Here is a 19,935-nt window from a genome sequence, read left to right as displayed (position 1 = left end):
TTTGTAATTTTTCAATTATTTCCGATTTTAAATCTCTTTTAATCTATAGACAATAGATTCTCCCTTCATGTCTCTTGTCCTTTCCCTCTTCCCCTTTCAATTTATTTGTTGAAAAAACCACGTTAGGTTTGTCCAAATTTTTCCATAGTCTGAATTTTGCTGATTATACAAGGAGCAGTAATTCCTCTAAAATTGGTAGTTGGATCAAAAGACTGGATGAGATTAGGTTCAGTTGGAGAGAGGACTACTTCTTGGGTAGAATTATATTCTTTCATTAGGAGATACATAATATCTGGATGTCCATTATGGTTTTATGGTTTACGTTTAAATCTTTGCTATAATTGGTATTTATCCAGATGTATGATGTGTGCTATGAATTGAATTTTGCTTTTGTTTTTCCAAATGGATACCCAGTTGTCCAACACCATTTTTTGGAATAGTCCATCCTTTCCTCATTACAGAAGCCACCTTTATCATATACTAAATTCTCGTGTGTATTGGCTATGTTTCTGGACTTTGAATTCAGGTCATTGGTCTTTTCTGTGTTTATTCACCAGCACCACACTCTTTTTTTTTTTTTCTGTTTTTGGCTGCGTTGGGTCTTCGTTGCGGCGAGCGGGGGCTACTCTTCGTTGTGGTGTGCAGGCTTCTCTTTGCAGTGGCTTCTCTTGTTGTGGAGCACGGGCTGTAGGTGCTCAGGCTTCAGTAGTTGTGGCACGTGGACTCAGTAGTCATGCCTCGTGGGCTCTAGAGCACAGGCTCAGTAGTTGTGGCTCACGGGCTTAGTTGCTCCACGGCATGTGGGATCTTCCTGGACCAGGGCACAAACCCGTGTCCCCTGCATTGGCAGGTGGATTCTTAACCACTGCGCCACCAAGGAAGTCCCCACCACACTCTTAATTATTAAGGTCTTGTAAGTTTTAATATCAGGTAGGGCTAGACACCTCTTGGTGTTCCCCAGCCCACAGTTTCTTGGTATGCTATTTTTTCTGTATGAATTTTAAATTAATTTGTCTTATTCAAGAAAAAAAACAAACACTCGTGTTTTTGGTGGATCATAATTTAAGAGAATTAAGGTATGTTTGATGTTGACTCTTTCTCCAGAAGCATTTATGTCTTTCTGGTTGTTCAAGTCTTGTATCTTTCAGTGGTGTTCTGTTCGTTTATTTCTTTACAATATATCAAAGTAACATATATGCTATTTGCTAACGTTTAAAGTGTCTAACAAATTACAGAGATTAGATCATTGGTTACTAACCATTTTGGGGATCATAGAGCCCTTTAATAAAGAGATAAAGCTATGTCATCTTTCCTTTAAAAACTGCGTTTATACTTGAAATGTTTTGTATAGTTTCAGGGAAATTCCTAAAACCTTTCATATATTCTGGGTAAGGAACTCCTGTCCTCCATGAATGAGAAATCAACAAATTACATTTTGCCTTTTAACTGAATATTTGTTTACTGCTTTCAAGAAGACATTGTGTAGTTGTAGTACTGTTTAGATAAAACAGGCTCCATTGGTCAACCTTTGATAAGGATAGGCATTGATGAACAGAGAAGAAAACAAAGGGGATTAAATGAGTTCACAAGATCTTCTGAATTAGAATGGCTGTGATGTGGCTAGAAGTTTAACAGGCATTACAAGGTAGTTGTGAACAATTTTGTGGAGACTTCAGGTTAACTAATACAGTTATTTAAAAAAATTTTTAATGAAGTGTGGCTGGAAGTTAACATTTTTGAACCCCATATATGTGGTCCAGTGTAAACATACGTGATATAGGTCATTGATATATAGATGATGAATGTAAATTATGAGATGTAAGGTCTTTGTCTCGTATGATAGCCATACTTTACACAGGCCATTAAACTTTAGCATTTAAATTTAAGACACTACTCATTATGCCTAATTTAAACTTTGATTTTAGTGTCCTGCTTTTTTTAAACAGTAGTATCTTTGGAAATTCTTTCAGAATTACATTTGTCATTAGTACAATTTTTAGCATTCTGTTTCTTATTTATGAAAGTACAAAAAATTAGTGTCTAATCAGTTTTATGATGCAGAATATGAGTGCTCTCTGGATAATTGTTGACATGGGAATGTCTCATTTCCTACTAGCTGGTATTTATATGCTGGAGGCATATTGTTACTTCAATGGAATATGAAAGAAATTAATGTAATTTTGTTAAAAGATGCCTCAAATCAGTAGCACACATTTATTTAATAAGATGAGCATTATCATGCGTATACGTTCCTGAGCAGAATTAGAGTTTTTGATGCAAACAGATGGCTAGACTTTTATATTTTGAGTTTTTTCTTCTCTGAAGAAAAGAATGAAGCTTTTGAAATGATACTGTTTTTCAGTCTTTCACAATTCTTTATTGATAGATCCTTAACAAAACCCACTCATTTAAAAAAGATAGTATACTGGTTTGGGCTTAACGTCTTAAGTATGAAAGAATTAGAACTAATAACATTTATATCTAAACAAGTATCATGTCTGACACTGCAGTAAGGATAGTTTTTGTTCCCTATACAGACTAACCTGAATTTATATATTTTCTGGAACAGCGGGAATAGTTAACAAGCATGGGTTTAGGAGACAGACCTGAGGATCCCATTCTGGCTTGACCATTTCCTGCTGTGTAACCTTGAGCAAATATTGTTAGCATCTCTGTGCCTCATTTTCTCACTTGGAAATCGGAGATAATGCCAACAATCTCATAGAGTCGGTTTGAGAATTTAAATTAAATAATATATGTAAAATGCTTTGATTATCATGCAGTGTACAGTCAATGGCAGATATAGTGAATAACCGCACACAAATAAGTGCTATTCTTTCAAGCTATTTTGGACGTTCATTAATTTATTCCTATTTTGCTCCCAGTACTCAAAACCTTTTTTTAACTTGGGAATTGCCTTCATACTTGCCTAATAAAAATAATTCTCGTTACTTCACGGTTTATCTAGAGCCATTATCTTAAAATAAAAAGGGCTGCTTTTAGAGTGCTTGCTGTATGCCAAGCATTGTGGTCAGATACACATCGTTTTATTTAATCCTCAATTCATCTAGGCAGTACATATTAGTACTCTTTTACACGTCTCTGGATACTGAAATCCAGAGAAGTTATATAATGAGTTACCCAGGTTTACATAGCAAAGTAGTGATGGAGCCTTTCTCTTAACCATTATGGAATGCTATCTCTGTTTACTAATCTTTCTCCCCCAATGACTGGAATTTTCTGTTTATTCTTTTCTTATACTTGTTTTGTTCATCTTTGTGACTTTATCACCCTGTCATGCACAAGATTTGTGAGTAATTAGAACATAGTGTGGCCCAACAAAGGAGAAGGCAAAGGATAGGGTGGAGGCGTTGATTTTTTGAGGGAGGAGGACTAATTTTTAACATCTCGGAGAATAATTTGGAAGGTCTTTTATTTTAGACATACACACAAATAACTTTAAATCTAGCACCTGGATTTAAAAGGTGATCTTAATATATATTTTATTTTTGCGGTACGCGGGCCTGTCACTGTTGTGGCCTCTCCTGTTGTGGAGCACAGGCTCCGGACACGCAGGCTTAGCGGCCATGGCTCACGGGCCTAGCCGCTCTGCGGCATGTGGGATCTTCCCGGACTGGGGCACGAACCCGTGTCCCCTGCGTCGGCAGGCGGACTCTCAACCACTGCGCCACCAGGGAAGCCCGATCTTAATATATTTTGCTTCATGTCGGCCCCTCCCCCGCTCCCTCACCCCACACCATCGTTGGTATTCTGCTGTGGAGAACTCTCAGCACTGTCCTGAAGTTCGTTGTGTGTATCAGTTCCATAAATGTTTGTGGATAGATACATAATACAGGTACAGGTGTAGGTTATTTTTTCTCTTTCACTGTTACAAACTATAGAGAAAGTGAGTTTCTGAGGCACACAAAAAAGTTTAAACTACAAAGAGAATAGAAAAGTCTGACTGTAATCAGACTTAAGGCTTCTTGAAGTATGACAAGATACCGTGAACAAAGTCCAAGAACATGTCACAGGGAAAACATTTGCAACCCTATAACCAACAAAGGACTAATATCCAGATTATACAGAATGCCTGTAATCAGTTGGTCAGCTTTTATGTTTGTACATTAGATCACAGATTCTAACTATAACTAGCCCTAGGAACTTATCGTCTTATATCCCCAGTATTGTTGTTACAAATCTCCCAGTATTGTTGCAGGTTTGTCCATTTGTTATATTTTTCTGGTGAATTATTTTTTATCATTATGTAATGATTTCTGTTTGTGTTTGTGGTGATTACTGATAAATTTGCATTTGTTCTTTTTTATTTTAGTGCTTTCCATGTATTATGCTTTTTTTTTCCTCCCTGGACTCCCCCCACCCACCCCCTGCCCACACCTTCCCCTTTCCCCCTCCAGTTCCCCTACCTCCCCACCCGTCCTTCGTTCTTTAGTGTTGCTCTTGTGTTCTTCATTCCTTTTTCCCTCTTCCTCTAGTCATTTGGAAGGTACACATTCTCTTTTAGTGCTACTTAGTTCTTTACCCCAAATTAAATGATTATTATTACTGTTTTTATATATTAAAGCTTAGATTTATCTATATGTAGTTTACCATTTTCCTTGCCTGTTCCACACCTACCTTCTGGGTGCAGTTTTCTTTTTATCAAAGAATATGTGATTTCTCTTTATTTAATCTCCACATTTAGGACTGAGAACACTGTCATGTGAGGTCACAGTTGCAGAGTTAACAGTAGATCCCGTGTTGTCTTACCTCCAAGTCTCTTGTCCTTGTGTAGAGTTACACCAGGGTCTTCCATAAAGACAAATGGGAATTTAGTAACAAATGAAGATATCATTTCCAGTCAACTTGGGGAAAATAAATGTTAAGACAAACGGTTAGCTATTTGGGGGAAAAAATACAGCTGGATCTTTACTGCATTGTGTTCAAACCCTGGCTCTGGCAATGGTGTGACCTTGGGCAATTTATTTAACCTCTGCAGGTTTTACTATGTTCTGTAAACGAAAATGAGAATACTTCCCTGTCAGGATTAAATGAGAATACTCCATGAAAAGTACTTAATACAGCAAATGAAATATAGGAATCATTTAATACAGGGTAGTTACTATAATTAATTTTTTTCTTTCTCATTTTCTCTTCTTAAGCTACATATCAGCTTTTAACTATCCCAAGTCTGTTATGTGCCCAGGAGGATCACTTAATTGGCTTGACTGTATAAGCTTAGGTTGGGGAGCAAAACCATAGGTGCTGAATTAGTGTTGAGGTAGTAGAATATCAAAGCAGTACAGTTAAAATGAGGGTTAGAATATTTTAGTAGAATATGATTTTTGTAATATCATAATATTACAAAAATCAAGTCTCAGGACTTAATGATCCAGGCTATTTGCCAAGTATGTTGACTATATTATAAAGAAGTGTCAAAGTGGGACCTTCCTAAGAGGCACCAAAGTCAATCCAGCAATATTCGAATGCCTATTCTTCCCCATCACTCTGTGATATATCTAGTAAGACTTATTTATGTTTTGGTCATAATGACAATTACTGAAAATTAGATGTCAAATTTTAAGCTTTTATGGTTAAAAAAAGAAAACTTCTAGAGACTGAAAATACTATCTATTGATTCTCCTCCCATGCTGTTCCAATATGCTTAACTTTCTTTAATTCTGAGAATGTTTGGATATATCTTTTGCAGTATATTTTACATTTTTTTTAAAGCATGTTTTATATTTATTTAAGGTGGATAGGCATGTGGACCTGCTGGAAGTTGCCCAGGAAACTGATGGGTTTTCAGGAAGTGACCTAAAGGAGATGTGTCGAGATGCTGCCCTCCTCTGTGTCAGGGAATATGTTAATTCTACATCAGAAGAAAGGTATGTGTATTTAGAGTTGATCTCTTAATATTTGTCAAACCCTTTTAGAGCTTTTGGGATAGTTCCTTTTATTTTGCTTTATAATACCAACTCTGCTTATGGAATAAAAAGGTAGATTGGAATTTAAAATTCCCCTAACGTTATTTACTGCCTTTTTTCTGAAGGAGAATTCTGGAAATGAATTTGCAAGGGAGGGTGGTTTTGGGAAGCATCTGAAATGAAGAGCAAGAAGTAAAAGCTGAATTTCTACTGGAAATCCATGAGCTGGGTTACAGAAAGCTGACAAACTTAAGCTTACCCATCTCTACCAGGAAAACAGCTGCTCTGGTATCCCTGGATTGCTTTTGTATTTTAAATTTCTACATTATGGAAATGAGTGCCTTGTCTTCCAGAAATTTCACATTTATGGGGACATTGCTGTGGACTAGACTTCAACTTGTTAATAATGTATTTACTAAAAAAGAAGTCATTTGTCCCTACAGCAAACTTGAAACCAGTTTCAAAGTATCTTGAGCTTGAGAAACCAATCTTGTACCAGCCGTATTAGTGAACTGGAATATGGAATAATGCAGCTCTGATGAACAAAAGTCCTGTGTTTCCCATAAGGCCGCTTGCCCTGAACCAGTATAACCCTGCATTTCTAAGCCCCTGTTCAAAATATCAACCTTCTAACGTGACTCTTAGCAAACCAGTGTACTTTTGGGGGCTTGTGTCGAATGAATTCTGTACCTCTTGCCCCATTGTTTCTTAGTTTCCCTTCTTCATCTCCTGAGGCTTTCATTCCAAGTGACCTGGATTTGCCTGTCTTATTCATGTGTTTAATTACATTGTATTGCCTAGCAAGCTTTGCCAAAAAAGGTTTCTCTTGGTATAGAAAGGTTTGCATGAAAGCTACCCTGTTAACTTGGAGCTGTGCCTGCACTGGTTCTGGACCTATCTTCAGTGTTCCCTTGGGCCCCTTCGTGGAGAGGGTCACTCCATTTATTTGTTGCCAGATTAATCCAGCTACTCTAGCACTAAAATTGGGAATACTTTTGACCTCTGTAGCCAAGAATCTATCTTCTGAAGATTTTTATTCTTGTATATGTTAAGAGGAGAAAAAAAAAAAAACCCTATGAATAAATTTTACTTAAATAAATTATTTTAATGAAAATTCTGTTTTTCTGCTGTCCTTAAAGCCCTGAAAATGTTATATTTCAATGCAAAAAGTCTGGGTAATGGACTTAGGTTATCATAACTTTTTCCCTGAATTATTTTTCCTGAGTGTTTATAGGTTACAAAGGAGATATTATATATTGGATCATATTTTTCTCCTTATTGAAGTGGGGAGGACTTAGAGTGGTTGGTTTTTATTAGTAGGAATGAATTTTGTTTTGTTTATCAAAAGCTAAACACATGCATGATAAGACTGCTACTTTTTAATTCCAGTTTTAATGGGAATAACTTTTGAATCCTTGATTAGAATTATAATCCATTCAGATCAACTTTCACACCTTTATATTCTTAGTGTGAAGTATCTGATTTTAGTTACCAAGCTATAATGTTTATAGCCAGCCATTTTAGCTTCCTACCTCTTGCTGGTAAGTGCTTTTTAAAAATCTCTTAAGACATTTATATGCATAGATTAATTCCTTGGAAGAATTCACGTGAAGCTGTAAATTGTGGTTGTCTTTGGGGTCTTGGATGTAAGAGACTTCATTTTTTAGTCTTGGTAAAATATTTTAGCAAGATGTATTCTAAAACTATTTGGTGGGTTTTTTTTTTTTTTGCATTTTAGCCATGATGAAGATGAAATTCGACCTGTGCAACAACAGGACCTGCATCGGGCAATTGAAAAGATGAAGAAATCAAAGGATGCAGCATTTCAGAATGTTTTAACTCACGTTTGTTTAGATTGAGAGTAAAGATAATTTGTACAGTTCAGTGTGATCCAGTTTGGTGTGCCCTCTTACCATTAGTGGAAATAGAACAGAAGGAGGAGTGTTCTTTAAACAGTGAGGGAGTTAAATGTTCATGACACTGGTTTTATACTCTGAATTCTAAGTTATTGAGATATAGTTGTTATATAAATGGTATTACTACTTGTGGAAAATCATGAGGAGGAACAATTTAATTAGCCTGAGTGTGGGTGCTTGTGTTTGACCTCTTTAGCCATATGTTGCAGCCTTATAGCATCTAAGCTGGTCTTAAAGTAACAAATGATTTACTGAGTCATTAGTGAGAATTGGGGACATGGCTAAGTGCTGGTTTCTAGATATGTGAGTGTGTGTGTGTGTGTGTGTGTGTGTGTGCGCGCGCACGCGTGCGTGCATGTGTGTATATTAAATGTATATATTCACACATTTTATATTGACATTCTGTAAATAGGTTTGAATACAGAAACTTTTTTTTACTCCAACTACTGAATCAAAAAGTACCAAATAGCATATCACAAAACTAAGGTTAATGGTTGTGTCTAAAAGGTACAGTGATTCAGCCATTTCTAGTTGTCACTTGTTTCAGTTGTTGTTTGTGGTTTTTTGTGTTTCTGAGGTGTTTCTGTGCTGTTGAATAGTTGGAGTTGCCGCATCAGAGACTTAGATGTGGCTCAGTCATGGTTGTCAGGGTAGTCAGACAAAAGACTTGCTCAGTGATCAGCACTGAGTGCTTGTCAGCCACTTGGGTGATCAGAACTGACTTCATCTCCTTCTGCAAGCACACTGAGTAGAGACATTTTTTTAACTGATACATGTGAAGGTGGACTGAAAGCCTTTCAAAAGAATGGCTTTGAAAAACCTCAGTGCCATGCAGTACATGTATGTGACTTTCCTTTCTTCATTTAATGTAACAGTTCTGTTGTAACCGTGGTTTATTAGTATTATTTTAAAATTATATGTTCTTTAATTATGGTCACATATAATTTGGTCATCAAAAATGAAATGATAGTTTAAAACAACTAGCTGTTACTAAATGTGCTAAAAATACCCATTTTGTAATTAAAATTTTTTTTCTTCGCATATTATAAATTATGCCCTACTTAGTACAGATATGCACAGCAGAATCCCCATATTGTATCTGTAGTCATTTGATGCTGTGTGCACAAAATATGACACTTTTTTTGTCCAAAATTTCATTAACCAGAATTCTGTTATAGGCACTTAAACACACAGCATGAGGAAAATGGCACAATATGACCTTGAGGTGCCTTCTGAATTTTTGTTTTTATTGTATTTCTTTGAAAATTCTCAATCTTAATTCATGAGCTACTGGATTAATTTCTTTGATATTAAGTCTCTCACTAGAACCCATTGGATAGTTTGTCCTTCATTTGTTCTTTGAATGGTGGGTGGGGTAGAGGTTCAAGTTTTGAAAAATTGTGAAGATGATTGAAAAATTCAATGCAAAACATAAGATACCAAAAATAAAATATTTCATCTCCATTTTTAATAACTATATTATACTATTATTTTATAAATATGTAATAAAGAGGTCCCTCTTAATTGAGTTTTCTCTACTTACTCCTTTGTCTTCTTCAGTTATGTAAAATTTTCTGGGGTTGTTTTGGTTTATAAAACTTGCCCTTGGACTGTTTTCATCTTGCTGTGTAACTTTTATAGCATACATTCTAGTATATAACCATTATTTTGTTTTAGTATGAACTTCAGTAGTCATTTAATTTTAATCTGATGGCATACTGATCAAAGATAGGAGTGACATATCTCTCTTCATGTCCTTTCTTTTTATCTTCTTTTAAATTCAGAATATCCAATAGTAGTAGTTAAATTTATCATAGTTTGAATCATCAAATGAAGTTAGAGAAATAAACGAAAGCCAACAACACGACTCATCTAGGCATCTTAATATCTTAAAGTAATTGAGGCAACTTTATGATTTTAAGGAACATTTAGTGTTATATATCCTTTGCTGTAGACATGTTTGATGTAAGCTTTTGGCATGCATTGGATTCTAGGTTCTAAGGTATTTCATTTTGGCTAACAGTGAAAAGTACTGGATCTAGAGTTAGACTGCCTGAGTTTAAATCCAGGCTCCCTATTAATTAACTGTGTATACGTGGACTAGACACGTAACTTAATGAGACTCAGTTCCTCATTTATAAAATGGAGTGACAGTGGCACTCATCTTATAGGGTGTGTAATGAGATGACGTATGTAAGGCACGTAGCATAGTGCCTTCCATAGTACTGTTCAGATGTTTGCTATCACATTATTTTATTGCTTTTACACACTGATGTACTCATCTGTTTGACCATGCTCAATTTTTAAGTATTCTCCATGCTTAAACTATTTCCATGATCCCTAGATCTCTACTCTAGGGATTGAGATGAAATGATCACCTGTGATGTTGCTCTAAAAGCCTCATTGTTGGAAGACATCTGGTAAGTCTGATATGTTTCAAACTATTCCTTGCCCTTTTAAAAATAGAGTTTAGAAACTCAATATTTGAATCAATTCAGTATCCCCTTTCCAATTTATCTCCTTTCTCATTCAACCCTGCACCTGCAGGGTGATGCAGAATTCACCATGTTATCAATAGCTGGATTGGAGTAATCTAAATATTCTATATGACCACAATAATCTAATATCTTAGTAGCTATAACTTGAAGGTTTGGAGTCTAGGATGTCTCAAGCTTTGAGTGTGCCTGAATAAAAATGGTAGGAATTCCGTTGGTAGGAATTTTTCTTTTTTAAACTAGAATTGTTTTATTTGTGGACAAAGGTTACAGCTTCTTCTGGATAAAGGAAATGAATTCGATGATGTATATTTTATAATTCTCTTTTTAGCTTCTCTTAAGGTCAGAATATTGAATAGAATTCTGATATGCTAAGCATATATCCTGCATGGCTAAAATCCCAGCACCAACTGGAAGCCTCAAATAAAGCCATAGAATCATTCCATTTAGAGCTGATAGAATATTTAGAGAGCCTTCATTACTGAAATCGTTATAAATTTAGTTATCAAAGATAGAGTTCCCTAATCGTCTCAGAAGTTACAGCTCACGCTCTCTCTCTCTCTCTCTTTTTAATTGAAGTATAGTTGATTTGCAATGTTGTGTTAGTTTCAGGTGAACAGCAAAGTGACTCAGATATGTATGTGTATATATAAATATATATAAATCTTTTTTATATATTTATGTATTTTATATATATATAAAATCTTTTTCAGATTCTTTTCCATTATAGGTTATTATAAGATTTTGAATATAGTTCCCTGTGCTATACAGTAGGTTCAATTTTTTTTTTTAACATCTTTATTGGAGTGTAATTGCTTTACAGTGGTGTGTTAGTTTCTGCTTTATAACAAAGTAAATCAGCTATACATATACATATATCCCCATATCTCCTCCCTCTTGCATCTCTCTCCCACCCTCCCTATCCCACCCCTCTAGGTGGTCACAAAGCACCGAGCTGATCTCCCTGTGCTATGCGGCTACTTCCCATTAGCTATCTGTTTTACATTTGGTAGTGTATAAGTCCATGCACTCTCTCACTTTGTCCCAGCTTACCCTTCCCCCTCCCTGTGTCCTCAAGTCCATTCTCTACATCTGTGTCTTTATTCCTGTCCTGCCCCTAGGTTCTTCATAACTTTTAAAAATTTTTTTTTGATTTCATATATATGTGTTAGCGTACGGTATTTATTTTTCTCTTTCTGACTTATTTCACTCTGTATGACAGACTCTAGGTCCATCCACCTCACTACAAATAACTCAATTTCGTTTCTTTTTATGGCTGCGTAATATTCCATTACAGTAGGTTCTTGTTTATCTATTTTATATATAGTGTGTATATGTTAATCTCAAACTCCTGATTTATCCCTCCCCCCCACCCTTTCCCCTTTGGTAACTGTAAGTTTGTTTTCTCTGTCTGTGCGTGTTTCTGTTTCGTAAATAAGTTCATTTGTTTTTTAGATTCTACATAGAAGTGATATATTTGTCTTTCTCTGTCTGACTTCACTTAATATGACAATCTCTCAGTCCATCCATGTTGTCAAAAGTTACAGCTCTAGGGCTTCCCTGGTGGCGCAGCGGTTGAGAGTCTGCCTGCTGATGCAGGGGACACGGGATCGTGCCCTGGTCCGGGAAGATCCCACATGCCGCGGAGCGGCTAGGCCCGTGAGCCATGGCCGCTGAGCCTGCACGTCTGGAGCCTGTGCTCCGCAACAGGAGAGGCCACAACAGTGAGAGGTCCGCGTACCGCAAACTGTCCAGGTCATCATGTTCATGAAATTTTATTGAAGAAAAGATGTAAGGGTATACACATTGTTTTACTGTGCTTCACAAATAGTGCTTTTTTTTTTTTAAACAAATTGAAGGTTTGTGGCAACCCTGCATTGTCAGATGATGGTTAGCATTTTTAGCAACAAAGTATTTTTTAAGGTATGTACATTGTTTTTTTAGACATAATGCTGTTATATACTCAATAGACTACACTACAGTGTAAACATAACTTGTATGTGTACTGGGAAACCAAAAAATTTGTGTGACTTGCTCTACTGAGAGATTTGCTTTATTGCAGTGGTCTGGAACCAAACCCACAATATCTCCAAGGTATGCCTGCATAGCACAGATGCCAAAAGCAAATGAGATCAAACCTAAAAAAAACCATTTAGCATGTGAGTAAAAATTAAACCTCCTTCGTTAACACTGGTGTGAATTTTACACTGTTAATACTAACACCGCATAAGGGTGTGATTGTCTAATATTTACTGTTATAAATCTGTTTGAGAACAATTTTAGATAAAAGCTTGTTTGCTGTGAGATACAGTTTCCGTGAATGTTAGCGCTGCTGTGGAATGCATCAAGGACACAGGTTCGTGAATCATGACAGCTCAGTTTTAAAACTAGAGCCAAACATTGAAATAATTACCAACATGCAAGATTTGGAGCTGAGAATAGAACACAGTGGAGTATGCCTCACTGTCCTGAAGATACATAGCTTCCAGAAATTCTAAGAATGACCAAGATATTCAAACGGGATGGTAATATATCATCCAGTAAATAAAGTCCTTTGCAGACATGTCTGAGGGAGATGAGCATCGTCTCCCGGGCCACAGTCATAGCCTTGTGAAGAGTACCAGTTAGGGTTCCATCGCAGGCAATCAACTCTAGCTGACCTAAGCAATAAAGGATTTATTTGAAGGATATGAGGAGCTCTTAAGATCAGAGGGAAGCTGAAGAACTGGACTCAGGTTAGGAACTCTGAAAGCTCCATAAGTTTTTTTAACAGGAATTGCTTAAGAATCTTGCTTTCATTCCTCTACTGGATTAAATGAACTCCAGATGTTTATCTTTAAATTGCCCCATTCAAGATTCAAAATCCTGGAAGTGTGCAAAGCCAGGTCAAAAATCACCTCCTGGCGGTTCTGGAGCTTTGAGAGCATGACCCTTCAGGAACTCCTTTGGCTTAAATGGTTTGAGAGCAAAAGTACACTTGACCCTTGAATGACACAGGTTTGAACTGCATTGGTCCACTTACCCTCAAGACTTTTTTCAGTAGTAAATACCACGGTACTACACAGTCTGTGGTTGGTTGAATCTGCAGGTTCAGAACCACGGATACAGGGAACTGTGGATACGGAGGGCCGACTATAAGTTATTCGGGGATTTTTGACTGTGAAGAGAGTCGGCACCCCTAACCCCTCCGTTGTTCAAGGGCCAACTGTATCTGGATTTGCTGGTCAACTGCAAAAGGAGAGTGGGGTTTCATCCGAAGAAAATTGAGTATTGTGGAGAATGTGGTTAGACAAGAAAGTGGTAAATGGCCAGCTGGTCACACGAAGCTAGTACTGCCAAGGGCAGTATTATGACTCCAGTGGGCATGCTGGACATATGAGCAATATACATTACAGTTTGTGTGGACAGGACTTTAGGGACTGTTTGGTCCAGTCCCATAAGCTTTACCACTTGATGATGGATTGCTACTTGGCATGCCCAACTCTGCAGCCAGGTGATCACTTTTTAACTTGTAATTTATGTTGTTACAGATAGTAGGTGTAAAACAGAACAGTGGAGACTGAAGTATAACATGGGTTTTTGTTTTATTTCCAGGAAGTACAAGCCCATTCCTCTGATAGGCAGTTAGCGTGAAGGGCTGATCATTGCCGTTTCTCTTAGAGAAGAGTTAGGCTGAGTCTGGGCTGTAGCTTTAACAAGATTGAGTAGACCAGGCTTAGCCCAACCCCTACCCTCTCAGGCAGTTGCCTTTTGATCTTGGCAGTATTTGAGCTGGGAGGGGTTTAGGTGCAGGTTCAGATGTTTGTGGTTCTTCTCTATATTCAGTTCTGACAGGGTTCTGGCATCCAGTCACCATGAGAATGCACAAGACTTTGAGCCCCTCTTCTGCCATTTTCTCTGAAAAATCCAGGGAAGAGGACTTGTCTAGCCTAGCAGTTTGTTTTTAAATGTGTTTCCAGATTTCAATCACTATTGTCTGAGTGTTGGCTGAATTCTCCACCTACCTGCAAAGTCTCTCCATCCAAGGGAGGCCTGCTCTTCCACACACTGTATCCATTCTCAGGAGTCTACCCTGGTATAAAAAAAAGTACCAAGGCTCTCTGCTCATTTCGGAAGGGCTTATTTCTGCCTAGAAGTCAGTTAATGAAAAAGTCCTTGCATCTACTGTTCTTTGCTTGTCTCCTGGAAAAGTATTATTTTTATTTTGTCTGGCCTTTTCTTGTTACTATATGGAAGTGAAAGTCTTTTGCATCCTTCTACATTCTAGCAGAAGAAATTGTGCAGGGATTTATTATAAGTCACGTAAAGTTCATTTTCAGCTTTATAAGTTTCAGTCCCAGTCGTGGAACTCTATGTTGGAGAGTGCGCTAGAGAGCGCGTGCACAGTGCAGCCTTGGGCAAAATCTCTTTACTTTCGTGGGCATCTGTTCCCTTATCTGTAAATAGAAATCATAATGTGTACCTTCTGTTATTGTTTTAAGAAACATATGAAAATGCCTTGGAAACTAGCAAGTGAATATGTCTGCAAGTCATCACGTCCTTAGAGTCGTCATCTCACATTTTTGGGCTTCCATTTCCTTATCTGTGCAATAATGGAAATGCTGAAATAGACGTGCTTTTAAGTTCCCATCCCAGTTTTCACTAAACAGCACACTGATGCAACAGTGGCCGTGTTGATAGACATTTTGGGGCCTTAGCAATACTGACCTGATTATCAGGACTTCTAAACTGGGTGACTTTCTTAGCTACTGATGGGTGTCAGCCTTGGTAAATGGACTTGTTTTTGTTTTCTTTAAATTGGAGTCTTCAAGAATGGAGGCTTTTTTTTTTTTTGCTGCATTGGGTCTTCGTTGCTGCGCACAGGCTTTCTCTAGTTGCAGCGAGTGGAGGCTACTCTTCGTTGCGGTGCACAGCCTTCTCAATGTGGAGGCTTATCTTGTTGTGGAATACGGGCTCTAGGCACACGGGCTTCAGTGGTTGCAGCACAGGGGCTCAGTAGTTGCAGAGCATGGGATTCAGTAGTTGCGGCACGTGGGCTTAATAGTTGCATCACATGGGCTCTAGAGCGCAGGCTCAGTAGTTGTGGCGCACAGGGTCAGTTGCTCTGTGGCATGTGGGATCTTCCCAGACCAGGGATTGAACCCATGTCCCCTGCATTGGCAGGTGGATTCTTAATCACTGTGCCCCCAGGGAAGTCCCTGGACTTGTTTTAATAGGCATAAGTTCTGAAACATGCCATTAGGTAAAGTCATAGACACTTCCAGGTACTTGATGTTTTTGTTTATTAAATGTGTTTCTTGGGCTCTTTTGAAGCTGTAAGCTTTTTCGTTGGTTTACTTTGAATGTCCAAAGATCTGCTACTTTATATAAATTTTTTTATAATTTGAAGATAGGATTGGGGTCCAACCTCCTTAGTGGTTGATGGAATTAATTTCTTCCATAAACGGAGGTTCTTCTTGGTGAATACATTTATAGACGCCAGTCTTTTAACTAGTTTAAAAGGCCAGATCAATATTGGAGTTGTTTACATGGAAGTAGGCCATTATTTTTTAAACCTGTGCTGAGCTGAAGTTTACCTTTGAACTATTTATGGAAAACAGGCTTATGCAATAAATATAATCAAGATTTTTCTTTACCCATAAGTGTGTTTAATACATTACAGTATGTAAGAGCTTTCACAAACATTTTAGTAAAATAGGTGCAGAGCAGGTTTGAGTTTCTGAAACAAGCCAACCCTATATAAGAACTTTACCAAAATAAAGTATGTATTATTGCTGCCAACAATTACATGTTATGACATTTAAAAAGCTGTGCCCCTCTGTTTGTTGCTTATGTATTTGAAGGTAATAAAACTGTATTACTTTTTAAAACATTCTATAATTTAGATTTCTTACTGATTGGGACTGGTCTTTCCTGCAGTTAATCCAAATGAGGAAATCTATGGAAAAGCTAATGGCTTGGCGGGTAGGGGAGGTTACTTCCGTTACTAAAGATAAGCCATTGAAGAACTACAAGACTTACCTACGAAAGGCTTGTTTCTCAGTTTGTCAAGAGTTCTTTGCGTCATCACTCTTTCCTAGCCCCGTAAAAAAGTATTTTATTTTGTCTAGGTTTTAATCAGACTAAAATGTCCGAGCTCATCATTGATCCATTTATTTTTAGTAATAATTTCAATAAAATTACAATATAAGCAAAAACAATAGGCACCCTTGGAGTATTAGTGAATTGCTTGTATACATCACTTTAATCATTTGGTGAATATGTATGATGAGTGGCCCAATAATAGCTAATATTGACCAAAGAATTAAATGAATGCTAGAGAGAAGAAAAAAATTAGTGGTTATTCTTTAAATATCTATATAGTTAATTCTTGATAATTTGTGCATTATTGGTAGTGGGATATACATAAATAATAGAAACCTGTATCATTCAAAATCTCAAAGGCAAAAGCTGCACTGTGTTCTCTCAAACCTTTACACATTGTTGATTGCTCTGGTGCTCATCTAATTTCCTGATTACTTACCCATCAGGAAAGTATATTCAAGATCCATGCTAGACCTAAAAGTCAGGTTAATAGGAGGAAGATGAGGAAAATACAAAGATGAACTTGCTGTTCTCAAATCACTAAGATTTGTTTCTTCTTGCAGGGAAGATGGATTGGAAAGGAATCTTGTGGCCTGATATAAATGCTGATAGATTTGTAAGTCCACCGTTATCTGAATGAATGATTTACATATGCCCTTCACACTGCCCTGCACTCCCTCAGCACTCCCTCAGCACCACTTATATCTTTATCTACTTACACATTCCCTGCTCTACTTTGTCCAGGTGCCAGCAAGTAAGGATCTGGGGAGAAAGAGGAAGCGGTAACAAGTGGCACGTTTGGGCTGGCTATCACACCAGTTTTGTTTGGAGTGAGGACAGGAACAAAACTTTGCATGAAGCCTTCAGGACAGAAGAGAGGCAGGGACTGAAGGAGGGAAAAAGCCCCAAAGCTGCAGGCCTGTCTGAAGGCCACTGAAAGTGTGGGTGGAAACAGGTATCCTTTTTGCATACACCAGTAGCAACTGCTGAGGTGAGTGGAGGTGTGGAAGAAGCACAACTACTTCTAACCCTGCTGGTGAAATTCTATGGAGGCACTTTGAAGAAAAGGGAACAATGAGTTAGGAAAAATTTTTAAAGTTTGTCAGATCCCAGTGCACTGAAATCCTGGGGTGAGGTCCCTGAGGAACTGTAGTGCTTGGCTGAAACCATGTGTCATTCACATGGAGAGCACAGTTTAAAAGATGACAGGAACAAGGGTAAACAAACAGCCTCTTAATTATGGTCTGAAAGACAGCTGCTGTTTCTCTCCAGTTATACCAAGTCACAAGGGCTTCAACCAACAGATGTCAATGCACACTTGATACGAGATGCAGAAAAGACTCAGCCTTAATTTTGAGAAATTTATTAAAATAAGGACAAGCATCAGTTGTACATAGAAATAATCATTTGCACTAAGTGGTACTCAAGCAGAAGAGCAGTTTTAAATATATTAAAAAAATCACAAAATACATTGGTTAAGGCACCTACATCTTGTCTCATGTTTTCAATAAATATGCTGTTTTTTAAAAAGGCAGTAGTGAGTACCTCTGATTAAATGAATATAGGCACTGTGCTATTAAAGATAGTCAGTCATACTTTGCTGTGGCCACTGTGATTTATTCTCAAAAGAACTTTCATTAGCTTGGTTTAGCATTTAAAAAAAACAGTATGAAAAAAAATCACAGTTTTCTCTTTCCAGTCTTAAGTCTCTTCCAGAGAGACCTATGTACAAAAGGTACTATTTCTTCATATATTCCTTAGTAACAAGGAATTATGCAGAAGGTGCAAGAGTGCCTCCCAGAAGGTAAAGCCATCAGAGGTTGAATGTTTCAGAACAGCATGAGTCTTTGGGAAATTACTTTTTTCAACTGCAATAAAATCAGCTGGGTTTAGAAAACTCCGGACCTTACAGCATCCAAGAAGTGCCCACTGTTCAAAGAGTTCAGGGAGTGCCCTCTGTTCAAGGAGTTTTGTTAAGCAGTTGAGGGAAACCAGGTCCAGCTCCTGTGTTGTACAGGGTAGACAAGGCACCAGCCTGGGAGTCGAGTGGCCTGGGTGCGCGTTCAGTGCCACCAGTACTTCCACAACGCCGACTTGGCACTTTCGTTACTTCATGAAGCCTGTGCTTGTGCACCGTCTTAGTTTGATCACCTGTAAGATGAAAAGTTTGGAGCTTCCTGCGTTTTTGGCCGGTTCCAGCAGCTCGCTAGTCTGATGGTCTGAATTGTTTTTGGTCACAGCTGATGCCGCTGCAGGTAATAGGCGCAGCCTCTCCATAGACACAATGACCACAGCAAAGAGGAGAAAAATTAAATGTCCACAACATTGCCAGATTGTTTGAGGCCTGGGTGCAAATCTTTTCATCAAAGCCCTGTATGCTATTTAATTAAAAGACCGTTTAACTGGAGTTACATTATTCACAGAAAACTATTAAGACTTCTTTTCTTATTAGATAATATAACTTCCGTGGCAGAACTAGGTTGCATAGATCTCTGAGATTAACTTCACATTTTCACACATTTGGTTTCTCCAGTCAGGTCATAGTTCAGCACCTAAGATACTGGGCAGTAAGGCTGGATACGGGCACGAGGGAAATACTAGCAAGAATCTTGACATGAGCCACTCCTCGTTTGGGGTGAGATTTTCTTGGTTTTTTTTTTTTTGTCAGCTGTATAGAAGGGGCTGCCCATCTCATTTCCTTTACTACTGGTATATAACATGGGAGAATGCAGGTTGGCAAGACTTAAGCTGGGAGACATGCTTTACTTTTTGGCAAGTAAACTAGACACATGGTCAAAGCTTTACGAAATCTGGGACCTACTGCTCAGATGCAGTAGAAAATACAACTAATTTCATTCTGAAATAATAACATTGCTTTTACCTGCTAAGGTTTGGTCTTCAGTTTTACTTTATATATATACACACACACACGTGTGTGTGTGTATATATATGTTGACTTTAAATTATAGACAACATTTTTACCTCATTATAAAACATTAACTTTAAAGTCAATCATTGAGAAGCAGTTGGATACAAAGCATCTGATCACAAAAATAGAAAAAGAAATCACAGAGCACTTCAGAAAGAAACTCTGGTGCTGAAGGGCATTTAGTTGTTCTTCTCCAGGGACCTGTAATAATCTGTCAGGACTTTCCATGCTTTGGGGGCCATGAAGCCATCTGGGGGATTCTCTCCTTCCCGGGCCAGCTTCCTCATACGAGTTCCTGAGATGAAGTCAAACTCATTGTGCCTGTCAGAGGGTGGCAACAAAGAACTCAGCATACGTAAATAACATCTACCTTAAAGATCCCAGGAGTAGGATGGGTTCTGAGACCACATTTTTTCTTTCTGTAAAATGCTGCATCTTCTAAAATAAGCAATTCACTAAGTCTTCAGTAAAGGAACTGGCAGAAAAAAGGGAAATCGTGGCAGCTACCCATTCAATACTGTGTACCTACTCAGTTCATGGAAGGCGTCTTCTATTAGCTCTGCCTACTTGTGTGAGCTCTGAGC

The 19,935-nt window shown here is 37.8% G+C and overlaps 2 protein-coding genes across 9 annotated transcripts in view; one reads left to right on the top strand and one right to left on the bottom strand.

Annotated features, from left to right (window-relative positions):
* ATAD1 (ATPase family AAA domain containing 1) overlaps positions 1-14,963 on the top strand; it is a 60,136-nt gene extending 45,173 nt beyond the window's left edge. Inside the window, exons 9-11 of the mRNA XM_032608908.1 lie at positions 5,755-5,888; positions 7,666-10,263; positions 12,401-14,963. Of these exons, the coding sequence (XP_032464799.1) occupies positions 5,755-5,888; positions 7,666-7,786 (255 nt within the window). The 3' untranslated portion in view covers positions 7,787-10,263; positions 12,401-14,963. The remainder of the gene's footprint in view (positions 1-5,754; positions 5,889-7,665; positions 10,264-12,400) is intronic.
* Positions 14,964-17,769: 2,806 nt separating this feature from the next.
* PAPSS2 (3'-phosphoadenosine 5'-phosphosulfate synthase 2) overlaps positions 17,770-19,935 on the bottom strand; it is an 80,556-nt gene continuing 78,390 nt past the window's right edge. For all 8 annotated transcript variants that reach the window (XM_032608900.1, XM_032608901.1, XM_032608899.1 and 5 more), the window contains one exon: positions 17,770-19,672. In XM_032608900.1, the coding sequence (XP_032464791.1) occupies positions 19,531-19,672 (142 nt within the window). In that variant the 3' untranslated portion in view covers positions 17,770-19,530. The remainder of the gene's footprint in view (positions 19,673-19,935) is intronic.

This window comes from Phocoena sinus, chromosome 16, assembly GCF_008692025.1.
Source record: "Phocoena sinus isolate mPhoSin1 chromosome 16, mPhoSin1.pri, whole genome shotgun sequence".
In the NCBI taxonomy this organism is placed as follows: Eukaryota; Metazoa; Chordata; class Mammalia; order Artiodactyla; family Phocoenidae; genus Phocoena; species Phocoena sinus.
The sequence above is the reverse complement of the archived record's forward strand: the minus strand, read 5'-3'. Positions and strand labels throughout refer to the sequence as shown.